Source organism: Salvelinus alpinus, chromosome 24 (genome assembly GCF_045679555.1).
Source record: "Salvelinus alpinus chromosome 24, SLU_Salpinus.1, whole genome shotgun sequence".
Lineage (NCBI taxonomy): Eukaryota > Metazoa > Chordata > Actinopteri > Salmoniformes > Salmonidae > Salvelinus > Salvelinus alpinus.
Genome location: NC_092109.1, coordinates 15,880,450 through 15,904,129, shown reverse-complemented (window position 1 = coordinate 15,904,129; position 23,680 = coordinate 15,880,450). Strand labels below are relative to the sequence as shown.

Sequence of the window (23,680 nt, the reverse complement as noted above, 5' to 3'; positions counted from 1 at the left end):
ACACACACACACACAGTCAGAGCTGAACACCGCAAACACAAAGAGCTTGTGCGTCATGAGCTATGAGAACGCGCACGACAGCTTTGAGACACAATCAGCGAATTTGTTCATCTGCAGCAGGAATGTTCCACCAGGCTCAAGGAACTGCTGCGGCCTCTGCTGCTTAATTAATTTGCTCAGTAAAGTGGAAATAGTGTTAGCTAATGAGGAGCTTCTGATGACGACTCGTGTCTGTGGAAATGTTCACGGAATGCGTTGCGACCTGAACCATGTGGAAACCATATGCAGGGTGTTCTTTTACGTAATTAACGGGAATCTCCATCAGCGGTCCAGTCTGCTGTTCACAATGCGTTTACATCTACAGCATTTAACTGCTAACGTATACAGACCAACACTATAGAGTATCTCTTGGAAGAGACTTTCATGCCAAATACTTAACTACCAATGTAAAGATAAACTGCATCTCTGCTTCTGCCTGCCCCCTTATCAGAGTCCCACATTAGGTTGGCTTCATCTTCACCTGTCCTGAAACCCCTAATTCTTTACCGTGGTCCTTTGAGAAATGACCGTAAAGCCTCTTTAGACTATGTGGTTTTGGTGTGCAGATAGGCCCCATAAATCTATGTGATTTCTGTGGCATTTTCTCTCGCTCTCTTTCTCTCTCACTCGCTCGTTTTCTCTCGCTCTCTTTCTCTCTCGCTCGCTCATTTTCTCTCTCTCGATCTCTTGCTACTCTTTCTTTCTCTCTCTCGCTACTCTTTATCACGTTTCAGGTAAGACCCAAATGCAGACTGTGTTGAAGTAAAAATGTTTTTTTTACAGCAACAGGGGCAGGCAAACGACAGGTCAAGGCAGGCAGGGGTCGATAATCCAGAGTAGTGGGGCAAAGGTACAGGACGGCAGGCAGACTCAGGGTCAGGGCGGGCAAAAAAGGTCAAAACCGGGAAAAACAGGAACAATCAAGAGACAGGAACAGAGGGAAAAACGCTGGTAGGCTTGACGAAACAACACTAATTGGCAACAGACAAACAGAGGACACAGGTATAAATACACAGGGGATAATGGGGAAGATGGGCGACACTTTGAGGGAGGTGGAGACAAGCACAAAGGCAGGTGAAACAGATCAGGGCGTGACACTTTCTCGCTCTCTTCCCTCTTCCCTCTCGCTCTCTTCCCTCTCTTTCTCTCCCTCTCTCTGTACTCCAGGAGTTTGAGATAGACCTGGAGGGCTCTCAGACCCTGAGGCTGCTGTGTTATGAGAAGAGCTACAACAAGACCAAGCAGATCAAAGAGGATGGAGACAGCACCGACCGCATCATCGGCAAAGGACAGATTCCGGTACGTTTCTGAGTCAACGTAACGCTGTAACATCACCATGGCGACATAGCCAGATAACGTTATGGTTATGCCAGTGTGGTGTGATTGTTGTCTGAATGTCCTAGATGTGGACTGGACACTGCTGAGTGCTCTGCTGATTCACTTAATGAATTCGCTTATTATGTGAGTAGTAGGATAGACTGTCTACAGTGACTAGATGTGTTTTAGAGGAATTTAAAATAGACTTATCTTAGAGGGTAAAGTGTCAGTAACCCATCCTGACCCTGTTTGAATCAGGGTCCATAATTCATGTGTTCAACCTGACCTGGTAACCATGTCTCTCCCGAGAAGGCTCTCTCACTTTCAATTGTAAATGTATGTGTACACGCACGTTTTTTTTTGCTTGTGTGTTTTGAGGGATGGAGTACTCTATAGGGGGCCCACTGGTATGGGCTTTGTGTACATAGCCCGTTTTGTTTCAAGGAAAGGCAGGTAGCCTTGGTTAGTGTTTCAGAGCCATGGGGCCTCTGCTTTGATCTGGTCTACTCCTGGGGGGTTTACTGTTCCCTGTTCCCCTCCCCCACTTGGCCAGCTGTGTGTGTGTGTGTGTGTGTGTGTGTGTGTATATGAAAACCGTTCAGTATTCAGTGGTGTCCAATAACAACATACGTTTACCGGACCTGGGGCAGTCTTGTAGGGAGAAGTTGACCCTAAACACTGATCTTGGGTCAGTTTCGCATTTTCCCCACTAATGGTTAAAATTATGAATGGGGGGAGGTAGCTGAGCCTATATCTGTACCTACGGGGAATCCATACCCCAGAGCAGAGGGAGTTATGATGCCTGAACCCAGGTAGTTTCTCTCTGGTTTGTCGCTTGCTCGTTAAACAAAGCTAAAAATGTGGGAATACGGCTCCCTCTAGTGGTTGCCACGGTAACTGGGATGAGTATCGCCATGCCAACAACGATGGTGGTTCAACACAGAATCGTCCCATACACCCGTCTGTACATACTGTACCACCCACACCACACGTGTTTGTTCGAGTAGCGCCGGGCTCTCTCCTACTCTGATCTATGTGCTGTGTTCCTCAGTAGTACACCGCTTACATCTGGTCCACACAGAAACACACACAGCTTACATCTGGTCCACACAGAAACACACACCGCTTACATCTGGTTCACACAGAAACACACACAGCTTACATCTGGTCCACACAGAAACACACACCGCTTACATCTGGTTCACACAGAAACACACACAGCTTACATCTGGTCCACACAGAAACACACACAGCTTACACCTGGTCCACACAGAAACACACACAGCTTACATCTGGTTCACACAGAAACACACACAGCTTACACCTGGTCCACACAGAAACACACACAGCTTACATCTGGTTCACACAGAAACACACACAGCTTACATCTGGTTCACACAGAAACACACACAGCTTACATCTGGTTCACACAGAAACACACACCGCTTACATCTGGTTCACACAGAAACACACACAGCTTACATCTGGTTCACACAGAAACACACACAGCTTACATCTGGTTCACACAGAAACACACACAGCTTACATCTGGTTCACACAGAAACACACACAGCTTACATCTGGTTCACACAGAAACACACACAGCTTACATCTGGTTCACACAGAAACACACACAGCTTATATCTGGTTCACACAGAAACACACACAGCTTACATCTGGTTCACACAGAAACACACACAGCTTACATCTGGTTCACACAAACACACACAGCTTACATCTGGTTCACACAGAAACACACACAGCTTACATCTGGTTCACACAGAAACACACACAGCTTACATCTGGTCCACACAAAAACACACACAGCAGGACGCCGTGTTACCATAGCTGAGCGGCTTAGTATGAAAGTCCCAACAGATGATTCATTCATGTATTCATTTAACCTTTATTTTGACACGAAGCCCTGGATGCACATCAATACACACTATTCAGATCAACTTTTCATCCAAACACGCGAGGTAGGCATGTGGTGCACTGGGCTCGGCCAATGGGGGTGGGGGGGGGGTCAAGGTGGAGTCAGTGGAGAACAGATGGGAGGAGACAGAGAGGCGCAGAGGGAGGGGCTTGTTATCCTGAAATGCAAATCCACACCTGTGTGTATGAGAACGTACATTAGCTGGCGATCCTGACACACACACACACACACACATTCCTCAGAGCGAGCGATTCAGGTGTGTGTTGGGGCGAAACAGAGCTTTCCCTGGACCACTGGAGATCATTGTGGACGGGGCTGAGTTAGGCTACACACTGGGACTGGATGCAGAGAGACTGGGACACACACCATGCTGAGGCTACAGCTCTACTGACGGAGGAACAGCAGAGAAAACAAGGTGAAGAGGAGGAGAGAAGAAGAAGGGCAGTATGGGCCTGACGGGAGCGTCTACCACCAACTCCCTGAATCTACAGAACTTGCACACTAGACTTTCTCAGTCTTTGTCAGTCTCTCGACACAGAAAGCCATGACAGGTGAAGTAGCTGAGGACAGAGGAGATGGGGTGCAAGGAAAGGCCTGCACTCTATTGGCCAGACACTGCAGCAGGGTCAGTGTGGAGGGCAGTAGGGAGAGGGGAAAGGAGGTCCCTGGCCTGGGGTGAAGGGAGAAGTATACGCAGTGCCCTGCTGAGAGGCACAGTAACCCCCCTCACTGTACAATGACTAATGTCCGATGGTTTGACAGAAACAAATCATGTACGGGGAGGGGAACAGGCAACTGTGTGTGTGTTTGCTTTTGTTGTCCACATTCCAGCGACAGACAGCCCATGTTAGCCGTACTTTAAGTTTGCCCAGTGACATGCAGATCACCTTTGGCTCAACCCCGTACCGGCAAGGATTCCTTGTCCTTTGACTTTTTTGATGTGACCGTGCGTATTTTCCTCTGTTGAACTGTTACGGACCGAGAGAGAGACCTTGTCTGTACCCTACCAGTGTACTGTTACTGTACTGGCCCAGGAGATTGAAATGATTCAATTAAGTGCTGGGAACATGATCCAGTGCTGCATGTGATCAGATGGAGCTTAGCCAAGATGGGGACGAGGGAGAAAGGTACACGATGAACTGTGGGTGGGTGTGGTACGGTGTGCCCGGCTGAACTCAGTCCAGATGGCAGGATCTGTTTCTCTGCTTGTGGACAGGAGGACAGAGTGGACAGGAGGACAGTTAGCTGACTAATGCAGGAGGTGATAGGGGACAGATTTGCTGACCAACTGAAACCTGAGGTTGCACTTGATAACACGTTATAACGTCACTGTGTGGAGAAAATGATAAACAATTGGTGTATTCAGTTCTAGGGAAGACGTCAGCCTAAAGGTCTTGTTTATGAGTCTTGGTGTCTGTGTGTATTGGTGTCTGTGTGTATTTGTGTTTATGAGTCTTGGTGTCTGTGTGTATTGGTGTACTAACCTTGGATTTTCTTCTGGCTTTGCTCCATCCAGCTGGATCCGCAGACGCTTCAAGGCAAAGACTGGCAGAGGACGCTTATCCCCATGAACGGGGTGAGTGTGTTAGTGTGTCAGCCCCGTTAAACGGACGAGTCTGTGTTTGTGCCATGCCATGTGATCCTTTAAATGTGTGTTTCTTGTCATACTTAGCCATTTCTTGTCAGTGTAAACGGGATTTAATCCGTCTCTCTCGGCTCCAGATCGAAGTGAAGCTCTCTATGAAGTTCACCAGCCGGGAGTTCAGTCTGAAGAGGATGCCGTCACGGAAACCCATGGGCGTGTTCGGAATCAAGATCTCCACGGTGACCAAGTGAGTTCAATAGTCCCCTCATATAAATATACCCCGGAACACACTCCCCGACCACCTGGCCATCTATACAGTAACCATGGAGAAAGCCTGCCGTAAGACAGCTGGAGAATGCAAGTGACCCAAGTGAATGTCACAGCCTAATCTAAGAACCAGAGAATCTCTCTGAAAGGAGGAGGGAGAAGATAGAATGGGGGGGGGGGCAGATGGACAGGACCCCATGTTGAGATTGTAAGCCTCTCATCCCAGATAATCCAAACTACATTCCCGTGTCACTATACACTCCCTCAGGTACAAGCCCTGGTCAGGAACTGACCCGTTCCCCTTCTCCTTTAGTATACTAAGAGAACACAAACATTGTTTCTGGTGTACAGCTGGCAAAGCTTCTGTCAAGCCACTGATTAGAGTGGTCTCTGTCTGCGTCCCAAATGGCACCTCCTCCTTATACAGTGTACTACTGTTGACCTGGTCAAAAGAGAGACTCTGTGATTTTAGGGAAGGTAAATGTTATTGACAAGATGTCAACTCACACAGTCTCCCATAGATGGAAAAAACGATTTTCCTACTTGCATTTCTCCTTGTGGACACTGCTCTGAGGTTGTCAACAGAGAATAAAGAGAGGGAGAGGGGTAAATAGGGACCATGAAAGAAGGGGTGAAGGGACATTCAGATAGAGTGCAATATGTAGTTAAACAGTAAGGGGCAGTTGAGGCAAAGATAGTGGATGAAGAAAGATAGTTCACTCAGGCTGTTTACCATTGAAAATAATGGCCAGTTCCTGTCTACTTAAGGGAGTGGCTCTCCCATAGAAACCAATGTGATAGCAGCTGGGTCTGGTCTACTTAGTTCATTGACTTCCATTGAAACAGAAACAATTAGGGAGTGGGATATCTCGCTTCCTCTTCCGTCTCTGGTTGAGGCCAGGCTTATGGCCAATGTTGGTGAGCGATGCTAATTTGATTGCTGGTAACGAGCGGACTAATAAGGTTTAACAGCAGAACCAATTAAGGCTGTAGAGACAACAGGCCCCCAATAACACCAACAGAGAGCCACCACCATCACTACTGGACCTTAGAACAACTACATAGTCACACAGGGCTGCCTGCCAGCTCAACCTGCACATTTGTTGTACATGAACCCACAACAAAACACACAGTGGTAATTGTGCATTTTGTATCCATAATAATTAATGAACATGATAAAGTACACAGCCGATGTGTTTATATTTACAGTACAGTACAGTACAGTACACACGTTATTGTCAGTGGGAATATACAGTACCAGTCAAAGGTTTGGACACACCTACTCATTCAAGGGTTTTTATTTATTTTTTACTCTTTCCTACATTGTAGAATAATAGTGAAGACATCAAAACTATGGAATAACACATATGGAATCATGTAGTAACCAAAAAAGTGTTAAACAAATTAAAATATAGTTTAGATTTTAGATTCTTCAGAGTAGCCACCCTTTCTTTGCCTTGATGACAGCTTTGCACACTCTTGGCATTCTCTCAACCAGTTTCACCTGGAATGCTTTTGCAACAGTCCTGAAGGAGTTCCCACATATGCTGAGCACTTGTTGGCTGCTTTTCCTTCACTTTGCGGTACAACTCATCCTAAACCATCTCAATTTGGTTGAGGTCAGGTGATTGTGGAGGCCATCTGATTCAGCACTCCATCACTCTCCTTCTTGATAGCCCTTACACAGCCTGGAGGTATGTTGGGTCATTGTCCTGTTGAAAAACAAACCAGATGGGATGGCGTATCGCTGCAGAATGCTGTGGTAGCCATGCTGGTTAAGTGTGACTTGAATTCTAAATAAATCACAGACAGTGTCACCAGCAAAGCACCCCCACACCATCACATTTCCTCCTCCATGCTTCACAGTGGGAACCACACATGCAGAGATCATCCGTTCACCTACTCAACGTCTCACAAAGACATGGCGGTTGGAACCAAAAATCTCTCATTTGGACTCATCAGACCAAAGGACAGATTTCTGCCGGTGTAATGTCCATTGCTCGTGTTTCTTTGCCCAAACAAGTCTCCTCTTATTATTGGTGTCCTTTAGAAATGGTTTCTTTGCAGCAAAATCGACCATGAAGGCCTGATTCATACAGTCTCCTCTGAACAGTTGATGTTCAGATGTGTCTGTTACTTGAACTCTGTGAAGCATTTTTTTGGAACTTCAAGAAACTTCTTGAGAAAGTTCTTGAAATGTTCCGTATTAACTGACCTTCATGCCTTAAAGTAATGATGGACTCTAATTTCTCTTTGCTTATTTGAGCTGTTTTTGCAATAATATGGACTTGGTCTTTTACCAAATAGGGCTATATTCTGTATACCACCCCTACCTTGTCACAACACAACTGATTGGCTCAAATGCATTAACTTTTAACAAGGCACACCTATTAATTGAAATGCATTCCAGGTGACTACCTCATGAAGCTGGTTGAGAGAATGCCAAGAGTGTGCAAAGCTGTCATCAAGGCAAACGTGGCTACTTTGAAGAATCTCAAATATAAAATAGATTTTGATTTGTTTAACACTTTTTTGGTTACTACATGATTCCATATGTGTTATTTCATCGTTTTGATGTCTTCACTATTATTCTACAATGTAGAAAATAGTCCAAATAAATAAAAACTCTGGAATGAGTAGGTGTGTCCAAACTTTTGACTGGTACTGTATGTTGTTATTGTTTTAATAATTGCACACACATTTTTTGGATACTAACACAGTTAAAGATGCAATTTGTGTGCAACCTGTGCATCCAACAGAAAAACTCTTTGGTGTGTGTGTGTGTGTGTGTGTGTGTGTGTGTGTGTGTGTGTGTGTGTGTGTGTGTGTGTGTGTGTGTCATTGTGTATGTATCCCCATGCTCTCTGGTATGCCATTCCTTAATTGTGTGTTTCCCCATGCCAGACGGGAGCACTCCAAGGTGCCCTACATCGTCAGACAGTGTCTGGAGGAGATTGAGCGGAGGGGGATGGAGGAGGTGGGCATCTACCGGGTCTCAGGGGTAGCTACAGACATCCAGGCCCTGAAGGCTGCCTTTGACACCAGTGAGTACCAACACCTTACTTTCCCCTGACTCTCCCTCTCAGTAGAGCCCTGGATGTGAGAATGGGCTACAGTATAGCATATAGCATACTCTGTGGACGTTCTGTAGCTTGGTGGAACCAACCTTGATACGTGAAGCGAGATAGAACATTGAATGCAGCCATTAGTCTGGTTCCATCAGACTAGCCTCTCTGTGCACTCCCTTGTAAATTTAAGTCTGTTGGACTGACTACTATAAAATCCATGTGTCCTACCCTGCTGTTTCCCCTAGGTGAACTTCTGATTATGCTGCTCCGTTTTTGGGAATCATGGGTACATTTTCTGGTTTTGCAAAAAAAAAGACTAAAAGAGTTTGTGCTTAACCCAGTTTTCTTTCTTAATTTAGATTTACTAATTTCTATGTGTGGGTGTGAGCTTGTGTGTCCGTGCATTTGTGTGAGTACGTATGTGTGTGGTGGTTTCTGTGATTACGACATATACAGCTTGCTTTGGGGAGCATGTTGTGTCCTCGGCCAGTGTCTATCTGCCAACGAACTGAGGCGCAGTGTGATTTTAGTGAATGCCTGAAATGCCTGACGGCTATCCGTCTCCCGCTCCGATGTTGCCATGGCTACACTTTCTGCCTGTCTTCCTGAGCTCTGCCGTCTTTCCCACAGACAACAAAGACGTGTCTGTGATGATGAGTGAGATGGATGTGAACGCCATCGCCGGGACTCTGAAGCTGTACTTCAGGGAGCTGCCAGAACCCCTCTTCACTGATGACCTGTACCCCAACTTCGCAGGAGGCATTGGTTAGTCACATGCCTTTGACCGGACCAACAGCCACTTCTACCATTATCATATTATCGTGGTATAACTCAGCACTCGGGTTAATGTGTGAATGTCGGTCTCTCTTTCTGCAGCCCTGTCTGACAGCGTTGCCAAAGAGAGTTGCATGCTGAATCTACTGTTGTCGCTGCCAGAACCCAATCTGGTTACATTCCTCTTCCTGCTGGATCACTTGAAGAGGTACACACAGACACCCACACAGACATCGAGCTACACTTAGACACACACAGGCATTTAGAGACGATCCCAAGCAAACAAGCAGATGCTAAACTCCTTATTTGTTTGAGTAACAGAGGGATTGTTATGTCCTTTCACGTGGTGTGTTACCATGAACCACCATTCACCCTCGGTCTCTCCCCGCTCCCCAGGGTGGCTGACAAGGAGAGCATCAACAAGATGTCCCTCCACAACCTGGCCACAGTGTTTGGCCCCACCCTGCTGCGGCCTGCAGAGAAGGACAGCAAGATCCCCACCAATCCCACGCAGCCTATCAGCATGGGAGATAGCTGGTCCCTGGAGGTCATGTCACAGGTAGGTGATATAGTCTCTCTCTCTCTCTCTCTCTCTCTCTCTCTCTCTCTCTCTCTCTCTCTCTCTCTCTCTCTCTCTCTCTCTCTCTCTCTCTCTCTCTCTCTCTCTCTCTCTCTCTCTCTCTCTCTCTCTCTCTCTCTCTCTCTCTCTCTCTCTCTCTCTCTCTCTCTCTCTCTCTCTCTCTCTCTCTCTCTCTCTTTTCTTTGGTATCATCGTCCCTCTCACTGTCGGTCTGTCCCCCCAGGTCCAGGTGTTGCTGTACTTCCTCCAGCTGGAGACCATCCCCACGCCGGACAGTAAGCGTCAGAGCATCCTCTTCTCCACCGAAGTGTAGAGGGTTCCACAGGGAGAGAGAGGGTGCGATAGAGACTCAAACCGAGTCTACAGTACAGTATGTCCATTTTGGAAGGCTACTGAGAGTGAGAATGGCCCTAGCTGGACTGGACTGCAGCAGGAGATTTCTTCGCTGCTGATTCTGGATATATCCTGCAGAGGGCGCCACCACCCCCTCCGAGAACAAGAGGTTGACACCAGTACCACACATCTGATGATGATAATGCATTATTACATCACACCCAATAGCCAGTGTGACTCTCTGTGCCTCTCTGACGCAACATATTCTCCTCTCCTCCTCGCTCTGTCTTTTCGCTCTCATGTCAAAGCTCCACAGCTTGTGTACGGTGTCTGGAATGAATGCCACTACTGGACATGCCTGCTGTAACCACGAATTAAACACTTCAATTTGATACTGATAAGCATGTAGGGGAAAAGAGTGTCCCAGGTAATTGTTTATTTTTTTTGGTATCGGCTCCTGCTTGGTAAGCAGAGAAACAGCTATTGTGTAACTTATGACAGATTCTGTGATTTCTCATCACACTTTTGGGCTTCTCCACTTTAAGTTATTGTTGTGGAAGGTCATTCTCAATTCTTCTCGATTTAGTTTGAAGACTTATACAGGCAAAGCAGAAATCCAATGCTTTTATTGTTTTCGTTTTGTACTGTATGCCTCTTCAGAAATAGCCAGATTGTGATGGACATCACATACACAGTATATTTGTTTTTGGACAATTATGAAGGCAAGAGCCTGCGCAGCGTTTTGTTTAGCCATTTCAAATGTCTGAGTTATTTCTTACTCTACCGCTGAAGAGATTCAATCCGTGTGTTTTACACGTGATACATTGGGACCACAATGCTTAATAGGGTTATGTTGAAAAGGAAACATCTGGGTCCTCTGAAGAGGTTCTGATAGGAACATCCAGAGCTGCCAGGATCACCACACAGTTGTCCCAGGAATCCAAAACTCACACACACAACAACAAAAAGTGTATACAAGGTAAACAAGCCTTGGACAAACACAGAGAGACTGCAAGAAAAGGAACAGTTGACAGAAACAGATGATCTTTCTATAGATTATTATAGGACTGCCAACAGTTTGGATCATAAAGCAATTCTATCTAGTTGTGTTTTTTGTGTCTCAAGTAGTCCTTATTTTAAATATCCAGGAAGCAATATATTTTCTAACATAGGATTTTGTCTGCGTTCATATCTTTGGTCCGGAGATGTCATAGATCATAGATCTAGCAAAAATAATCTGTTTGGCATTTTTTTTAAACACAATTGTATTTACAGATAAATTATTTACATAATCCTAAAGCTGTAATTTTTGTATTTTACTTATTTTAACAGTGTAATAATCATTGATATGAGCATAATTTATTCTGAGGGAGGGGGCCAGATACAACATCTGTTTGTTCCAATATGATGAAGAAAGTGGTATAGGTTTCAGCCTTGAGTCCTGGGGTGATGGGAGATCATATCCTGCCTATGTAACCAGGATGTAGCCTTGTTGTGGGAATAACTGCAGTTTTGTTCAGCCTTTTGTTAGCCATTTATCCATCATGAAGGTAACACTACCTCTATGATTTTGAATGCTGCTGTGGAAATGTCACAACCTCTCTTCATCTGTTGGGTAACCTTCCCAGTGAGTGTCCTAGTCCACCACCACCGACCCTGAAATCTTGCAGTGTTACTGAAGTAGTAAACAAAACAATACATTTAGTAGTATACAGTACATACAATAACGTGTTTCCTCTTGTCAACTGTCTCTGTGGTCTTGTAAAAGTAATTCTCATGTAAACGAAGGTAATTTGCCTATTTCAAATTGGTTGTTTTGATTTGCAGGCGCTCTACATTTTTGTCTAAAGTTAACCATTCTGTTGCTTTTATGAAAGATTACTTGTTTATCCTCTTTTCAATGAAGGTGACCTATCCTATTTTCATCAATACTGTGGTGGGTGTTTGGACAGCTGTCTTAAACCGTCCCCTAGACCCCTCCACCCATTGTCTGGCTGATAGTAACCCACAAAAGGGACCTGGAAAAGAAAATGCTCTTTTATTTTGTTCAGAAAAAAAAAAGAGAAGATTATATTAGTAGAGTTTTAATTTCAGTACCTTGATTTAACATGCAGGCATGTTTGATTACATTTATTTTCTTCACTATGTTGTCATCTATAGTGAGTTCCGAAAGTATTGGGACAGCGACACGTGTGTTGTTGTTATGGCTCTGTACTCCAGTACTTTAGATTTGAAATGATACAATGACCATGAGGTTAAAGTGCAGACTGTCAGCATTGATTTGAGGGTATTTTTTATCCATATCAGGTGAACTTTATAGAAATTACTGCACTGTTTGTATATAGTCCACCCATTTTAGGGGACAAAAATATTGGGACAAATTCACTTATGTATATTAAAGTAGTCAAAAGTTAAGTATATATTTAGTCCCATATTCATTGCACGCACTGATTACATCAAGCTTGTGACTCAAAACATGTGTTGGATGCATTTGCTGTTTGTTTTGGTTGTTTCAGATTATTTTGTGACCAATATAAATGAATGGTAAATAATGTATTGTGTCATTTTGGAGTCACTTTTATTGTAAATAAGAATAGAATATGTTTCTAACCACTTCTACATTGTGGATGCTACCATGATTACGGACCATCCTGAATTAAAAGCATCCACATTAATGTAGAAGTGTTTAGAAACATATTCTATTCTTATTTACAATAAAAGTGACTCCAAAATGACACAATACATTATATACCATTAATTTCTATTGGTCACAAAATGTCCTGTAATTACTAAACGGTTCAGCCAATATGGATGAAAATACCCTAAAATTAAAGCTGACAGTCTGCACTTTAACCTCATGGTCATTGTATCATTTCAAATCCAAAGTGCTGTATTACAGAGCCAAAACAACAACACAAAGCTCACTGTACTTGTTGTTGTCATGTTGGGCCGCAGGATGTGTTTTGGTTCTGATAAAGAAGCTTAAAATAGGTTATAATGTTTCATGCTGGCTGAAAAATTGTTAACAAGAAACGTGTTTAGTTTACTAACTCAAGAGACTGTAATTCTCTCTACGCTACTGAGATTTCATGAAGGACTCCTACATTTTGAAGTTAGCGGAGACATTTCTGGCAGTTTTGACTGTAGTCAGTACAGTAGGTAGTGTAAAATCTGGCATTTGTGAGTGTGTGGTTGTGTATGCAAGCATTCATGCCCACACATGTGTGAGTGAGTGAATGAATTAATGGGACAATTATTTACTGTATAAAAAAGGGAATTAAGACATGTTTCAAATCCTGACTTAACCATATGTTAACATATCAACTAACTCAGTTCCGGTTAATAGCCATAGTCATAATTTTTAACAACACATTTTTGGCCTAATGTGTCCTCACATATCCCACACACATGTAACTGTACATGGAGGAAGCCATTAGCTATGAGAGAGAAAGGCAGTGCATTGACCATTCATTTGGATCGCTTTGATCTACATAATTAGTGCTTAATGTGCACTGTTCTGCTCCATTGTGCCTCCACGCTATAGCTTTTATTCAGGATGTATGCCGTGGGTTTCAATATGTCATTGGAATTGCTGTTAGGAGACTTACTGGGTGCTTTAGTCTCCCTTGCCTTTTGAGAAAACCGATATGTCATTCTGGCACATATTTTGAGACCAATACATGACCGTACAGTTTGGTATCTCCATTCATGGTACTAGCCTGTGTTGGAGATCTCGTCTGAATATTATGATACCAAACTGAGTCCAATTCATTTTTGGAATAAATACGATACTGACAATAGACAAATGCTTAGTCAATAACCCTCACTCTGCCTTAGCTCTGTCTACAATAACAAAATATCAAATTTTCAGCTTTTCTGTTCCAGTTCTGTGTAAAATGAAGTCTACTGTATTTACAGAGTTGAATACCCTCATCTGAAGGAAATGATATTAGTAGTAACTAAGTGGTATCTATACTTGTAGGAGGACACTTTCAAAAATCACTGTCAGTTATATGACTCATATCTAGATCATATCGCTCAAGGCTCTATGCTATGCTGTGTATCGTTAATTTGTAAGATGTCCTTTGTTTTCCAATAACAGCCAAACAGTCTGTAACCACCTGTTGTCCTAACTGTTGCTACAGTATGTATGTATGTATCAACATGTCACTAATCCAGAACATAACCTACTTTGGATGGGCTTGCACTTTCAGTTACTTTTGTTTTTACTCCAGACTGCCCACTGTGATGCATTAGGACATTTTCTGTGTGTTGAAAACCTTTGCAAAGAAAAGGATGAAGGTTCTTTGAGTTTATATGGGTTAGTTATCTCTCTAACCTCGTCTTGTGGTTGTACAATACGTACTGCATCATGCTAGAGACAGTGCTTACATTGGGTTATTAGGTTTATTTATTGTGGTGTTCATCAAAGTGTGGCCAATAACATTTAGGATGAAACAGTTGAACAATTGGGCTTCAACTGAAAGAGAACTTGGTTATTGATTGTCAGTGTGATACATATCATTTTCTTCATAGGGCTAGTCGCTTCCCTTCTTTCATGAAAAAGTAATATATGGCAACGTAAGATACATTGTTATTCTAAATATGTGGAATGGATTTTAAAGTCTAAAAATATGGAATATATTACTCTATGTATGACTTTAGCATTTCAGTGTATGCATACTGTATGTGGAATGAGTATTATTTCAGTACTTGTAAGGTGACATGAGCCTGGCAATAGTTTATCATAATTCATGTATTACTCTTTCTTCTTGGGAATATGTTAGATTTATTCCATGTTTTCTAGTTAACTGTATGAGGCTAAAATGGGACTTGCTGGCCATCCACTGAAACAATTGACCTTTTTCTCTTTTTCAAATTAGATTTATTTTCTTCTGGTGAACATACATGTTTTGTTTTGGAGCTGTAAAAGGGATACTGTATTCTGAGGACAATACATGTTTGGAAGGCATTTGCAGCCTCTGTTTGTACAAAAAAATGTTAAATAAAATCTCCAGTATCTATGTAAAAAAAAAATGTGTCAATGGCTTATATCTTCAAGGCATAACTGTTGATACATATTACTAGATTTGAAAGATTGCAGACATATCACCAGTGTCACCACATCACAGATTCACTACATGTCATTATTTTATAAAATGATAAATGTTTCTCAACATCAGCAGAGAAAGCCTGTATTTAGATAATATATGGCTCTGGCTGGCCCCTTACTTTGTATCATTTCTGCTACCTACCAAAAAGGACAGGGAGGGAGGGAGGGATCTGTCAGGCGACATCTCACAATTCGAAGCCGTAATCGGGTTACTATGGTGCTCTAGGGACCAGGGTTTATTCGTTACGGTCTCCAGGAAGAGTAACGTTAGCTGCTGCTGCTGCAAAAGCTAATGGGGATCCAAAAAAACAAACCGTTTACGGTTTATTAAGAACCAAACGGAAGCAAACAGAGCTAATGGAATGAAGCGAGGCGGGACCTACCTTAATTTGTCCAATAGAAACTCTCGTTTGCGTTTTCAGTTTGACAACACAATCGGCGTAATGATTACCTCCGTGCTGTGTCGGCGTCCTGTCAAAGAGAAGAGAAAGAGGCAAGGGTGGGACGCCGGGGATGGAGTGCATGAAATTACCAATATTTGGACATTGTAATTTCAAACCGATTATCGCTGGTGTGAACGAACGAATTCCAGGTAAAATGGGTTGGACGTTTTTTTATTTTATTCTAATGTTGCTTGCTTGTTGTAGCTAGGTCATTAGCTAGTTAGTTAACTTCATCGAGCCAGCAGTGTCTCTGATAATTAGCTAGCTAACGTTACAATGTAACAGTATCGAAACAATACACCACACGTATCTAGCTAACTAACGTTAATTAACTAACGTTAGCTAACCTAATAGAAAATAAATTACCTTTGTCTTTGCTCTCTTTGATTTCGTCAGCTAGCTAACGCTAGCTAAGCCAGCTAGCTAACGTTACTTGAGGAGCTAACGTTAGCTAGTTGTCATAATTTCCAGACGGGACACTTAACAAATGTTTATAGCTATAGCGTCGTTGTTTATACGCTATAGCGTCAGCTCCCGTAGTTCCGAATGGCATAACGTTATAATGACAGATGGTTTTGTTTTCTTTAGGCAGTGGCATTTTATAACAACTTAATCTCAGTTTTACTCAATTTATCTTGTCCGTCATTGCACTGCCAGTGACTTGTGTGTTGTGATCCATTATACGCCAACCAACCTTCGTTATTGCCTTAAGTAATGTAACCATATGTCTAATGTAACCATACTAAACGTAACATATCATACTAATTTGTGACTGACCGCCTCGATTCGGTCTGACGTTGCAAAATTTGTCATTTTTGTTTTTTACATTGGATAAATGTAGATACTCCGAACTAGAAGATGCTAAATCATACACAGCAGTTGAGGAACAATGGGGAAAGTAATTTTGCTTTAAATGTTGATAAACTTGTAACCCCACTTTTGATGAAATGGCCCAGCACACCTACTGGAGAGCTCTTCTTTGTCTACACCCATTCAGCATGGTTCACACCCTCTTAAACCTTAGTCCCACCCATCTCTTTAAGGATTCACATGTGAGGCCATGTGCTAAACAGAGTGAGTAGTTTAGTAAACAACCAAAGATTTCAAAACTAAAAGTAGTAGCCTACAATAAGGATAAAGTAAAAATACACTTTATCTAGTCCTTGGCCTATATCCTAATCTGATTTTGGTGCAGGTCATGTTGTTATTCACATTACCGTTACTGTAAACACACACTATATCAAATAAGATGTGTGTTTATTTGTCACATGCACAGGAAACAGAAGGTGTAAACAGTACAGTGTAATAGTTACTTGCATAGTAGCAATATCAAAAACAGAAAGTGTCCAGATAAATATTTTATAAATATTTTAATTATTAGATGGATACCTGACACACTTGTCTAAATTGATGGGTCATGTGGACGAAATGCTATAACCCCCCCCCCCCCCCCAGCAACATCTGTAATCAACCCCAGACACACCTGGCTAATTTGATGGGTTATGTAAACATCTGACGAAGTGGAGTCTTTTATTTAGACATGTAGCTAGCTAGCTAAACAATGAACTGGCATCATCAAAACTCCTCCTACTATCAATACAAACATTGTCATGGCTGTAGTATGAATCTGCAGGTAGCTAAAGAGTTAACCAACTAGGTTCATTGTCAGCTAGCTAACATTAGGCTGTAACTAGCAATACAAATTAATTTCTGACTCAAATAATATCACTGCACAGATCATACACGTAATGTATGCTAGCGAGCCAGCAAGCTAACATTCGCTAACTAGCGAACAGTATGCTTTAACTTGCAAAGAAAAATACTTTTTGACAAAATTAGAAATGTATATTGTCTGAAAATGTAGCTAGACTCTTACCCGAATACATGGATAGCAGACTGGAACCATTTAACTCTGTTTTGTTTGTAGCTACATCTTGTTAGGCCAGCGTTGTCAAGTCACTCCAGTTCACACTGACCGCGGTGTGTGCAGAAAGTAGCCCACCACTTTTTCCAACTGATCTGTCGATAGTGCCTGCTAAATTCAGGGCATCAATGTTGTTGAGAAAGGTAGCAAAACTTTTTTTGTAGTTCTCGATGGCTAACGTTATGTCTTTCAAAACAGTGCGGTAGATAGGACTATTAACACATACTGAGCAGCTCTCGTTATAGACAGAAGCACGCTACATGGCAGACCAATCCAAACTCATCTCCCGGCAGGTCCAGCCCATCCATTATCTTAGCCAGTCATGGCTAGCGGGAAAGTTCCTGTCTTTTTCCATGGCTAAACCAACTAGGCTCATAATTTAACAACTTTATTTGTATTTACGGATGGAGTACAAGTTTGTTATTAAAGCACATGCAAGTTCACATGTTCCAGAAGGCATTTCTGCACCCCCAAAAAACGCTTTTTGTTTTAAAAAAATACATGTTTACACGCAAATGCCTCTCCTGTGAAGTAATGACGTGCGCCATATGCCTAGTTTCCTGAAACGAGTCACATTTGACTGCCCCGTGTTTACATTTACAATGTTACGTCTAGTCTGAGTCCAGGCTGGCCAGGCAGCACTCTAATTAGGGCATGGTTTTTAGGAGCAAGATGAGGAATTTGAGGCTAGTCTCTCTATTGCCTATCTAATGTATGATTTTATTCTCTCTCTGTTTATACATTGAAAGAGTGCAGCTTAAATATATTGTGGAGCAGCAAATGTAGGCCTATTCTCTATATAAGCATGGACAGTGAATCATGTTCTGGGTTTTGTGACAGCATTCCTTATGCATTCCTCCTCTTCTGTGATGCTCAGCTCGGGTGTTCTTGATATGATAGGGTACCTGTCAGGAGCCATCTGGTGCTGTAAATAATGGTGCAGATGGCCTCTTAGAAGACAGCAGTGTTTTGAAAACCTGGCGCATATTGATTTGAGGTTCATTTGTGGGATTCAGTAGTGTTACCAGCAGTTGTTACCATCCTGTGTGAGAGACCCGAGTTGTACTCAAACAATGCTCACTTAGTCTAACTGGTAGTCATCAACCAACATGATTGTATCATTCAACTGATCTCCAACAATTTCCCCCCATACAACCCTTTGTCCTCTACACCTCTATCTCTACTCTCTAGTTATCAGCATTGTTTCCTGGTGATTGTGTCAAGCCTGTCCGTTCTCCAGCCTCAGCAGCACCAATCTATATAGGCCTAGTACAAACCATACTATGCATAGTCCTCGCTCACTTCCTCCAGTAACTATCTGGTCTGATTTAGTATTGGCTTTAATTAGGTCAATAGGAAATTACAGTAGTCACTTTACCCCTACCTACATGTACAAATGACCTCGACTAACCTGTATTCCCGAACATTGACTCGGTACCAGCACCCAATGTATATAGCCTTGTTATGTAATTTTATTGTTACTTTATTTTTTACTTTATTTTGTAAATATTTTCTTATTTCGTGGAACTGCATTGCTTGTAAGTAAGCATTTCACGCTAAGGTCTACACCTGTTGTTCAGCGCATGTGACAAATACAATTTAAGTTGAGTAAGCCATGCTCAGTGGGGATCCAAAGACTCAAGACTAAGCTCAGCTGACTTTTACCCATTCAGTGGCTCACTCAAGGTTAGGCTCGATCATTAGACTCTGGCTCGCCATGGGCCTGTCCACTTATTGCATTAGCATCAAATTAGATTTGAATCATAGGCAACTGATTCAAGTTGTAGGCTAAGAGTGCATTAAGAAATGGGCGAAGCTATTTAAGATGTGGACTTGAAACAACAGAAATACATCTGCTGACTGACTGCCCTACCATTTGAAATTCCTGAGTTGGCTGTACGTGTTTCGTTGTGTGTGTGACTAAATGTGAAATGAGGGAGTATATCCTATTCTCACACACCGCTGAGTTAAGAGTTGGTGGAAACTTCTAGCTGCTAGTGGCTATTACCATGTCGTCCCATCCCCCTCTCCTCTTGAAGTCCAGAATTCCAGCTAGGTTATGTTAGGATTTCGTAGTCTGTTATTGTCCGGTTCATCTTCAGGAAAGAATGTCTACCCTGACCCCCTGGTACTAATATCATGAAGCTCACCATGGCCAGTCTATGATGTTTATTTACTGTATTTTAGGCTAGGCCTATGTATTTATTTTTTAAATATATTTTTTTAAATGGCAAGATTCTTCTGGTAGTGGTTGTAAATAATTTAGCATAATGCTTCACTCTACAGAAGGATCTAGATTAGGTCATTTCGTCACCACTGCCACTCATTCTGTGTATGACTGGTCTTGTTGGGTTGTTTCAAGTAAGCCTTTCTAGAAACTGTCTGATTCAGTGTGGTGTTGATGTCTACTAGCCTCTTGTTTGAACATGATGCGCTAGAAGGATTTTCCCTGTTACTGGATGACCCATCCCAGCCAGTGATCCATGTTGGTCGGCTGCTGTCTCAGGTGTGTCTCCAGACGTCTTTGTTTTGTCTGTCCGGTGTGTCTCCAGACGTCTTTGTTTTGTCTGTCCGGTGTGTCTCCAGACGTCTTTGTTTTGTCTGTCCGGTGTGTCTCCAGACGTCTTTGTTTTGTCTGTCCGGTGTGTCTCCAGACGTCTTTGTTTTGTCTGTCAGGTGTGTCTCCAGACGTCTTTGTTTTGTCTGTCAGGTGTGTCTCCAGACGTCTTTGTTTTGTCTGTCCGGTGTGTCTCCAGACGTCTTTGTTTTGTCTGTCCGGTGTGTCTCCAGGCGTCTTTGTTTTGTCTGTCCGGTGTGTCTCCAGGCGTCTTTGTTTTGTCTGTCCGGTGTGTCTCCAGGCGTCTTTGTTTTGTCTGCTGTACAAACAGGTCAAGTTCAAAGACAAGGGGGCTGAGGAGAGGAAATGTTTAGTAGTGGTCATAATTGTCAAGATTTATCTTGTTATATAAATCGACTGACCTGTGAATGGGGGACTTAGACTTCATCAGGCAGGCAATATGTGATTCATTCTAGGTGATGGCGAGTAGCCTGTTCAATTTGAATAATCAGTCTTCAAGAAGAAGAGGGTCGCTATCTCAGACATAGGTCGACATGTAGTAGAATACTTCCAAAGGCCAGCTACTGTACTGAAAGTGAAATGTTATGACTAAAGTGAGGGATTTTTCTCATTGTCTGGGCACCGTTATAGGCCTGCACACAAATCCTCCTCATGCCTTTTTAAGGCAAGGCCCAGTCGGCCTGCCCAGACCACAGTTACTGCTGCCGCAGTTCAACCGCCTCATGATGAGAGAGGCAGCTAGCTACATGCTTGAGACGTCCAATCACACGCTTTGCTTTGTGTGCTTTCAAACCTGCATCCAATGACCGTTCTCACCATGTGGTCTGTGTTTGTGTCTGAGAAGGAGGTAGTGCTGGCTGGCGTTTGAACATAAATAGACCGCAGCACGGGAGAATTGTAGTCATTTAGTCGCTACTCCAGATTAGAGAGCAACTCCTTAGCTAATACCTAGCCTCTAGATCACAGACCATGTCTTCTCCCAAGAAAACTACTACCACAGGCATCAGGTAACTAACATGATTTTCAAAAGGCAATCTAGGCTAATTGAGTGTTCTTGCAATAGATTTAAAACTAATGATTTACAAACTAGTATTTAGAGGGGCTGCATCCTATAACACTTGTAGTTTTTAGGCTAAGTGTTTGTCAGTCTTGTTCTTTAGTATGTATAGTAGCTGTACGAGGTTGTTGACGGAGGTTAATTATGGTGCAAAAATATGACATTGTTTTTCCTCTGACTAAGAAACAAGAAACCCTCTGATACATGCATGTGTTACTGCATCGTCCTGTTATTAACTCATCCTGCGTGCTTGTGTGTTATTATTCCACACAGACTGCGCTGTAAATGTCCGAGAAACCGAGAGCCCAGTATGAGGAAAGCAACCAGGCCAGTGGCAGGCGTCTCCAAAGCCACAGCCGCAGTCACCAAGGCCCAGACCGTTGAGAAAGTCAAGCCTGAGGGTGCCGCCACCACCATGGGCACAGCTGGCAAGAATACAGCCAAGACCTCTGCCACCGTGCCACTGTCTAAGGTACAAATGCAGAAGGCAAAAGCGAGCACTGGCTTCATACTGCAACGACAACCATGGAAGCCCCTTTTATCTTTATAAGTCCAATAGCTGGTATGATAACTGTCATGTTTCTCTTTGGCCAGGCGAAGAGCAATGATGACCTGCCATCAGTAACAACAGTAGGCAGTGGAGCCTCTGCTGGGAGCAGCACTATTCCCAAGGTGAAGAAGACTAGCTCGGTCCACTCTTCAAACTCCTCCACTACAGGTACCAGCAACCCAGAGGGCAAGACAAAGACCAACTCAGGTACATCATCAACACATAGAGCTACTTACAGACTATGCTCTGTTTGTGATTAGCTCTGACCCATATAAAAATACCAACTTCTTGACCTTCAATAATGTACTGTATTGTACTCCTCAGGCAAGCGTGGGACCTCCTCCGTGGTGAAGGAGCTTGGTTCATCCCGGGAGGGACTGCGGGAACGCTCCAGAACTTGCACCACCAGCAGGAAGCTCTCCGGACCCTCCGATGCCTTGTCACCGCCCAAGAGAGTCCGTTGCCGGACTTTGACTGAGTCTGAGTCCCGTATGAGCAAGTCCAAGTCCAACGGGCAGCTCAGCAACAAGACGGTCCTGGAGAGCAGGGTGAAGGACCTGCTGGGCCTGGCCAAGAGCAAAGACGTGGAGATCCTCCACCTGCGCACAGAGCTCCGGGGCATCCGTGTCCAGCTAGGCCTGCCCGAGGAGGAGGAAGAGGATGGGGGGAGCAGAGCCAGAGAGGAAGGCGAGGGAGAGGAGACTGCTGAGGCTAAGCCTCCACAGGACCAGGAGAAAGAAGCCCCTACTCCGCTCATCTCTGCAGACGTGGAATCCACCCTGCTCTTGCTACAGGACCAGAACCAGGGGATCCGCGGAGAGCTGAACATGCTGAAGAGTGAGAACCGCATGTTGAAGGACCGGCTCAACGCCCTGGGTTTCTCCCTGGAGCAGAGGCTGGACAGCCCCCTAAAGACCCTGCAAGGCCCCTGCCTTAGCTCGGATCCTCCCCCAGCCCGCGATGGCAGTGATGGAGATGGAGGGTGCCCACGGGCCTCTTTATTACAGGGGGTCTCCCCACACAGCTCTGCCTGCGGCTCTACTGAAGACCTTCTTGACCCCCGGTGTGCCATCTCCCCTGAGGCGGCTGACAGCGAATGCAGCGAAGCCTACCAGCCAATCACCTCCAGCGATGATGCCCTGGATGCCCCCTCTGGTTCTGCCTCTGCCTACGGCTCCTCCTCCGAGTCAGAGGGCGGGCCACCGACTCACGGCGAGTGCTCCCGAAGAGGCAGCAGCGGCAACACCAGCGAGGTGTCGGTGGCCTGTCTAACGGAGCGCATTCACCAGATGGAGGAGAACCAGCACTGCACCTCTGAGGAGCTCCAGGCCACACTACAGGAGTTGGCTGACCTGCAGCAGATCACCCAGGAACTAAGTACAGAGAACGAGCGACTGGGCGAGGAGCGGACCATCCTGGTGGATTCCCTGTGCCAGCAGGGCGACCGGCTGGAGCTTTACTGCCGGCAGATGGACTACTTCCGGGGCCTGCTGGATGAGCACCGCGTGGCGTACGCCCCGGCCGACGAGGAGGACACTAAGAGCGGCCGCTACCTGGAACTGGAGCGCCGCTATGTGGACCTGACGCAGGGCGCCCACTTCGAGAGGGAGCAGCTGCTGGGGGTGCAGCAGCACCTGAGTGGGGCGCTGAAAATGGCCGAGCAGGACAACGCCGAGGCCCAGGGCCTCATCTCAGCGCTGAAGGAGCGGGTGCACATGGCAGAGCGGCAGGCTGATATGGAGCGCAGGGAAAGAGCGATGGCGGCCGCGGAGCTGGAGGCCATGAGGGAGGCGGCTGGGGGGGAGCAGGCGGAGCTGGCTCGGTGCAGAGTCCAGCTGGAGCAGGAGAGGCAGAGGGTGGCTGAGCTCTACTCCATCCACAACGCCGGGGACAAGACGGACATCCGCCACCTGCTGGAGAGCGAGAGGAGGGACAAGGAGAGGGCAGAGGCCGAGTCTGTTCAGCTGCAGGAGGACCTGGACCACACCCACGACGAGGCCGCCAGGCTACAGGACGGCATCCGCAAGGTCACACATTCTCATAGTTAAAACGCTTTCCATTCAGATTCTCCATCAGTCCGGGATATTTTTTAAGTGTTAGTATTTCTCCCAATTCA

General features: G+C 44.4%; 2 protein-coding genes across 3 annotated transcripts in view; both read left to right on the top strand.

The window, feature by feature from the left end:
* Nucleotides 1–14,936, top strand: part of LOC139552234 (breakpoint cluster region protein-like) — a 130,625-nt gene extending 115,689 nt beyond the window's left edge. Inside the window, exons 17-24 of the mRNA XM_071363760.1 lie at nucleotides 1,207–1,338; nucleotides 4,809–4,868; nucleotides 5,015–5,124; nucleotides 8,049–8,188; nucleotides 8,843–8,977; nucleotides 9,089–9,194; nucleotides 9,383–9,545; nucleotides 9,790–14,936. Coding sequence (XP_071219861.1) covers nucleotides 1,207–1,338; nucleotides 4,809–4,868; nucleotides 5,015–5,124; nucleotides 8,049–8,188; nucleotides 8,843–8,977; nucleotides 9,089–9,194; nucleotides 9,383–9,545; nucleotides 9,790–9,879 — 936 coding nt within the window. The 3' untranslated portion in view covers nucleotides 9,880–14,936. The remainder of the gene's footprint in view (nucleotides 1–1,206; nucleotides 1,339–4,808; nucleotides 4,869–5,014; nucleotides 5,125–8,048; nucleotides 8,189–8,842; nucleotides 8,978–9,088; nucleotides 9,195–9,382; nucleotides 9,546–9,789) is intronic.
* A 358-nt stretch (nucleotides 14,937–15,294) lies between these two features.
* LOC139552233 (cytospin-A-like) overlaps nucleotides 15,295–23,680 on the top strand; it is a 31,381-nt gene continuing 22,995 nt past the window's right edge. Inside the window, exons 1-4 of one of the 2 annotated variants that reach the window (XM_071363758.1) lie at nucleotides 15,295–15,604; nucleotides 21,288–21,486; nucleotides 21,609–21,771; nucleotides 21,889–23,591. In XM_071363758.1, coding sequence (XP_071219859.1) covers nucleotides 21,325–21,486; nucleotides 21,609–21,771; nucleotides 21,889–23,591 — 2,028 coding nt within the window. In that variant the 5' untranslated portion in view covers nucleotides 15,295–15,604; nucleotides 21,288–21,324. The remainder of the gene's footprint in view (nucleotides 15,605–21,287; nucleotides 21,487–21,608; nucleotides 21,772–21,888; nucleotides 23,592–23,680) is intronic. The other variant, XM_071363757.1, reaches the window with a different exon arrangement.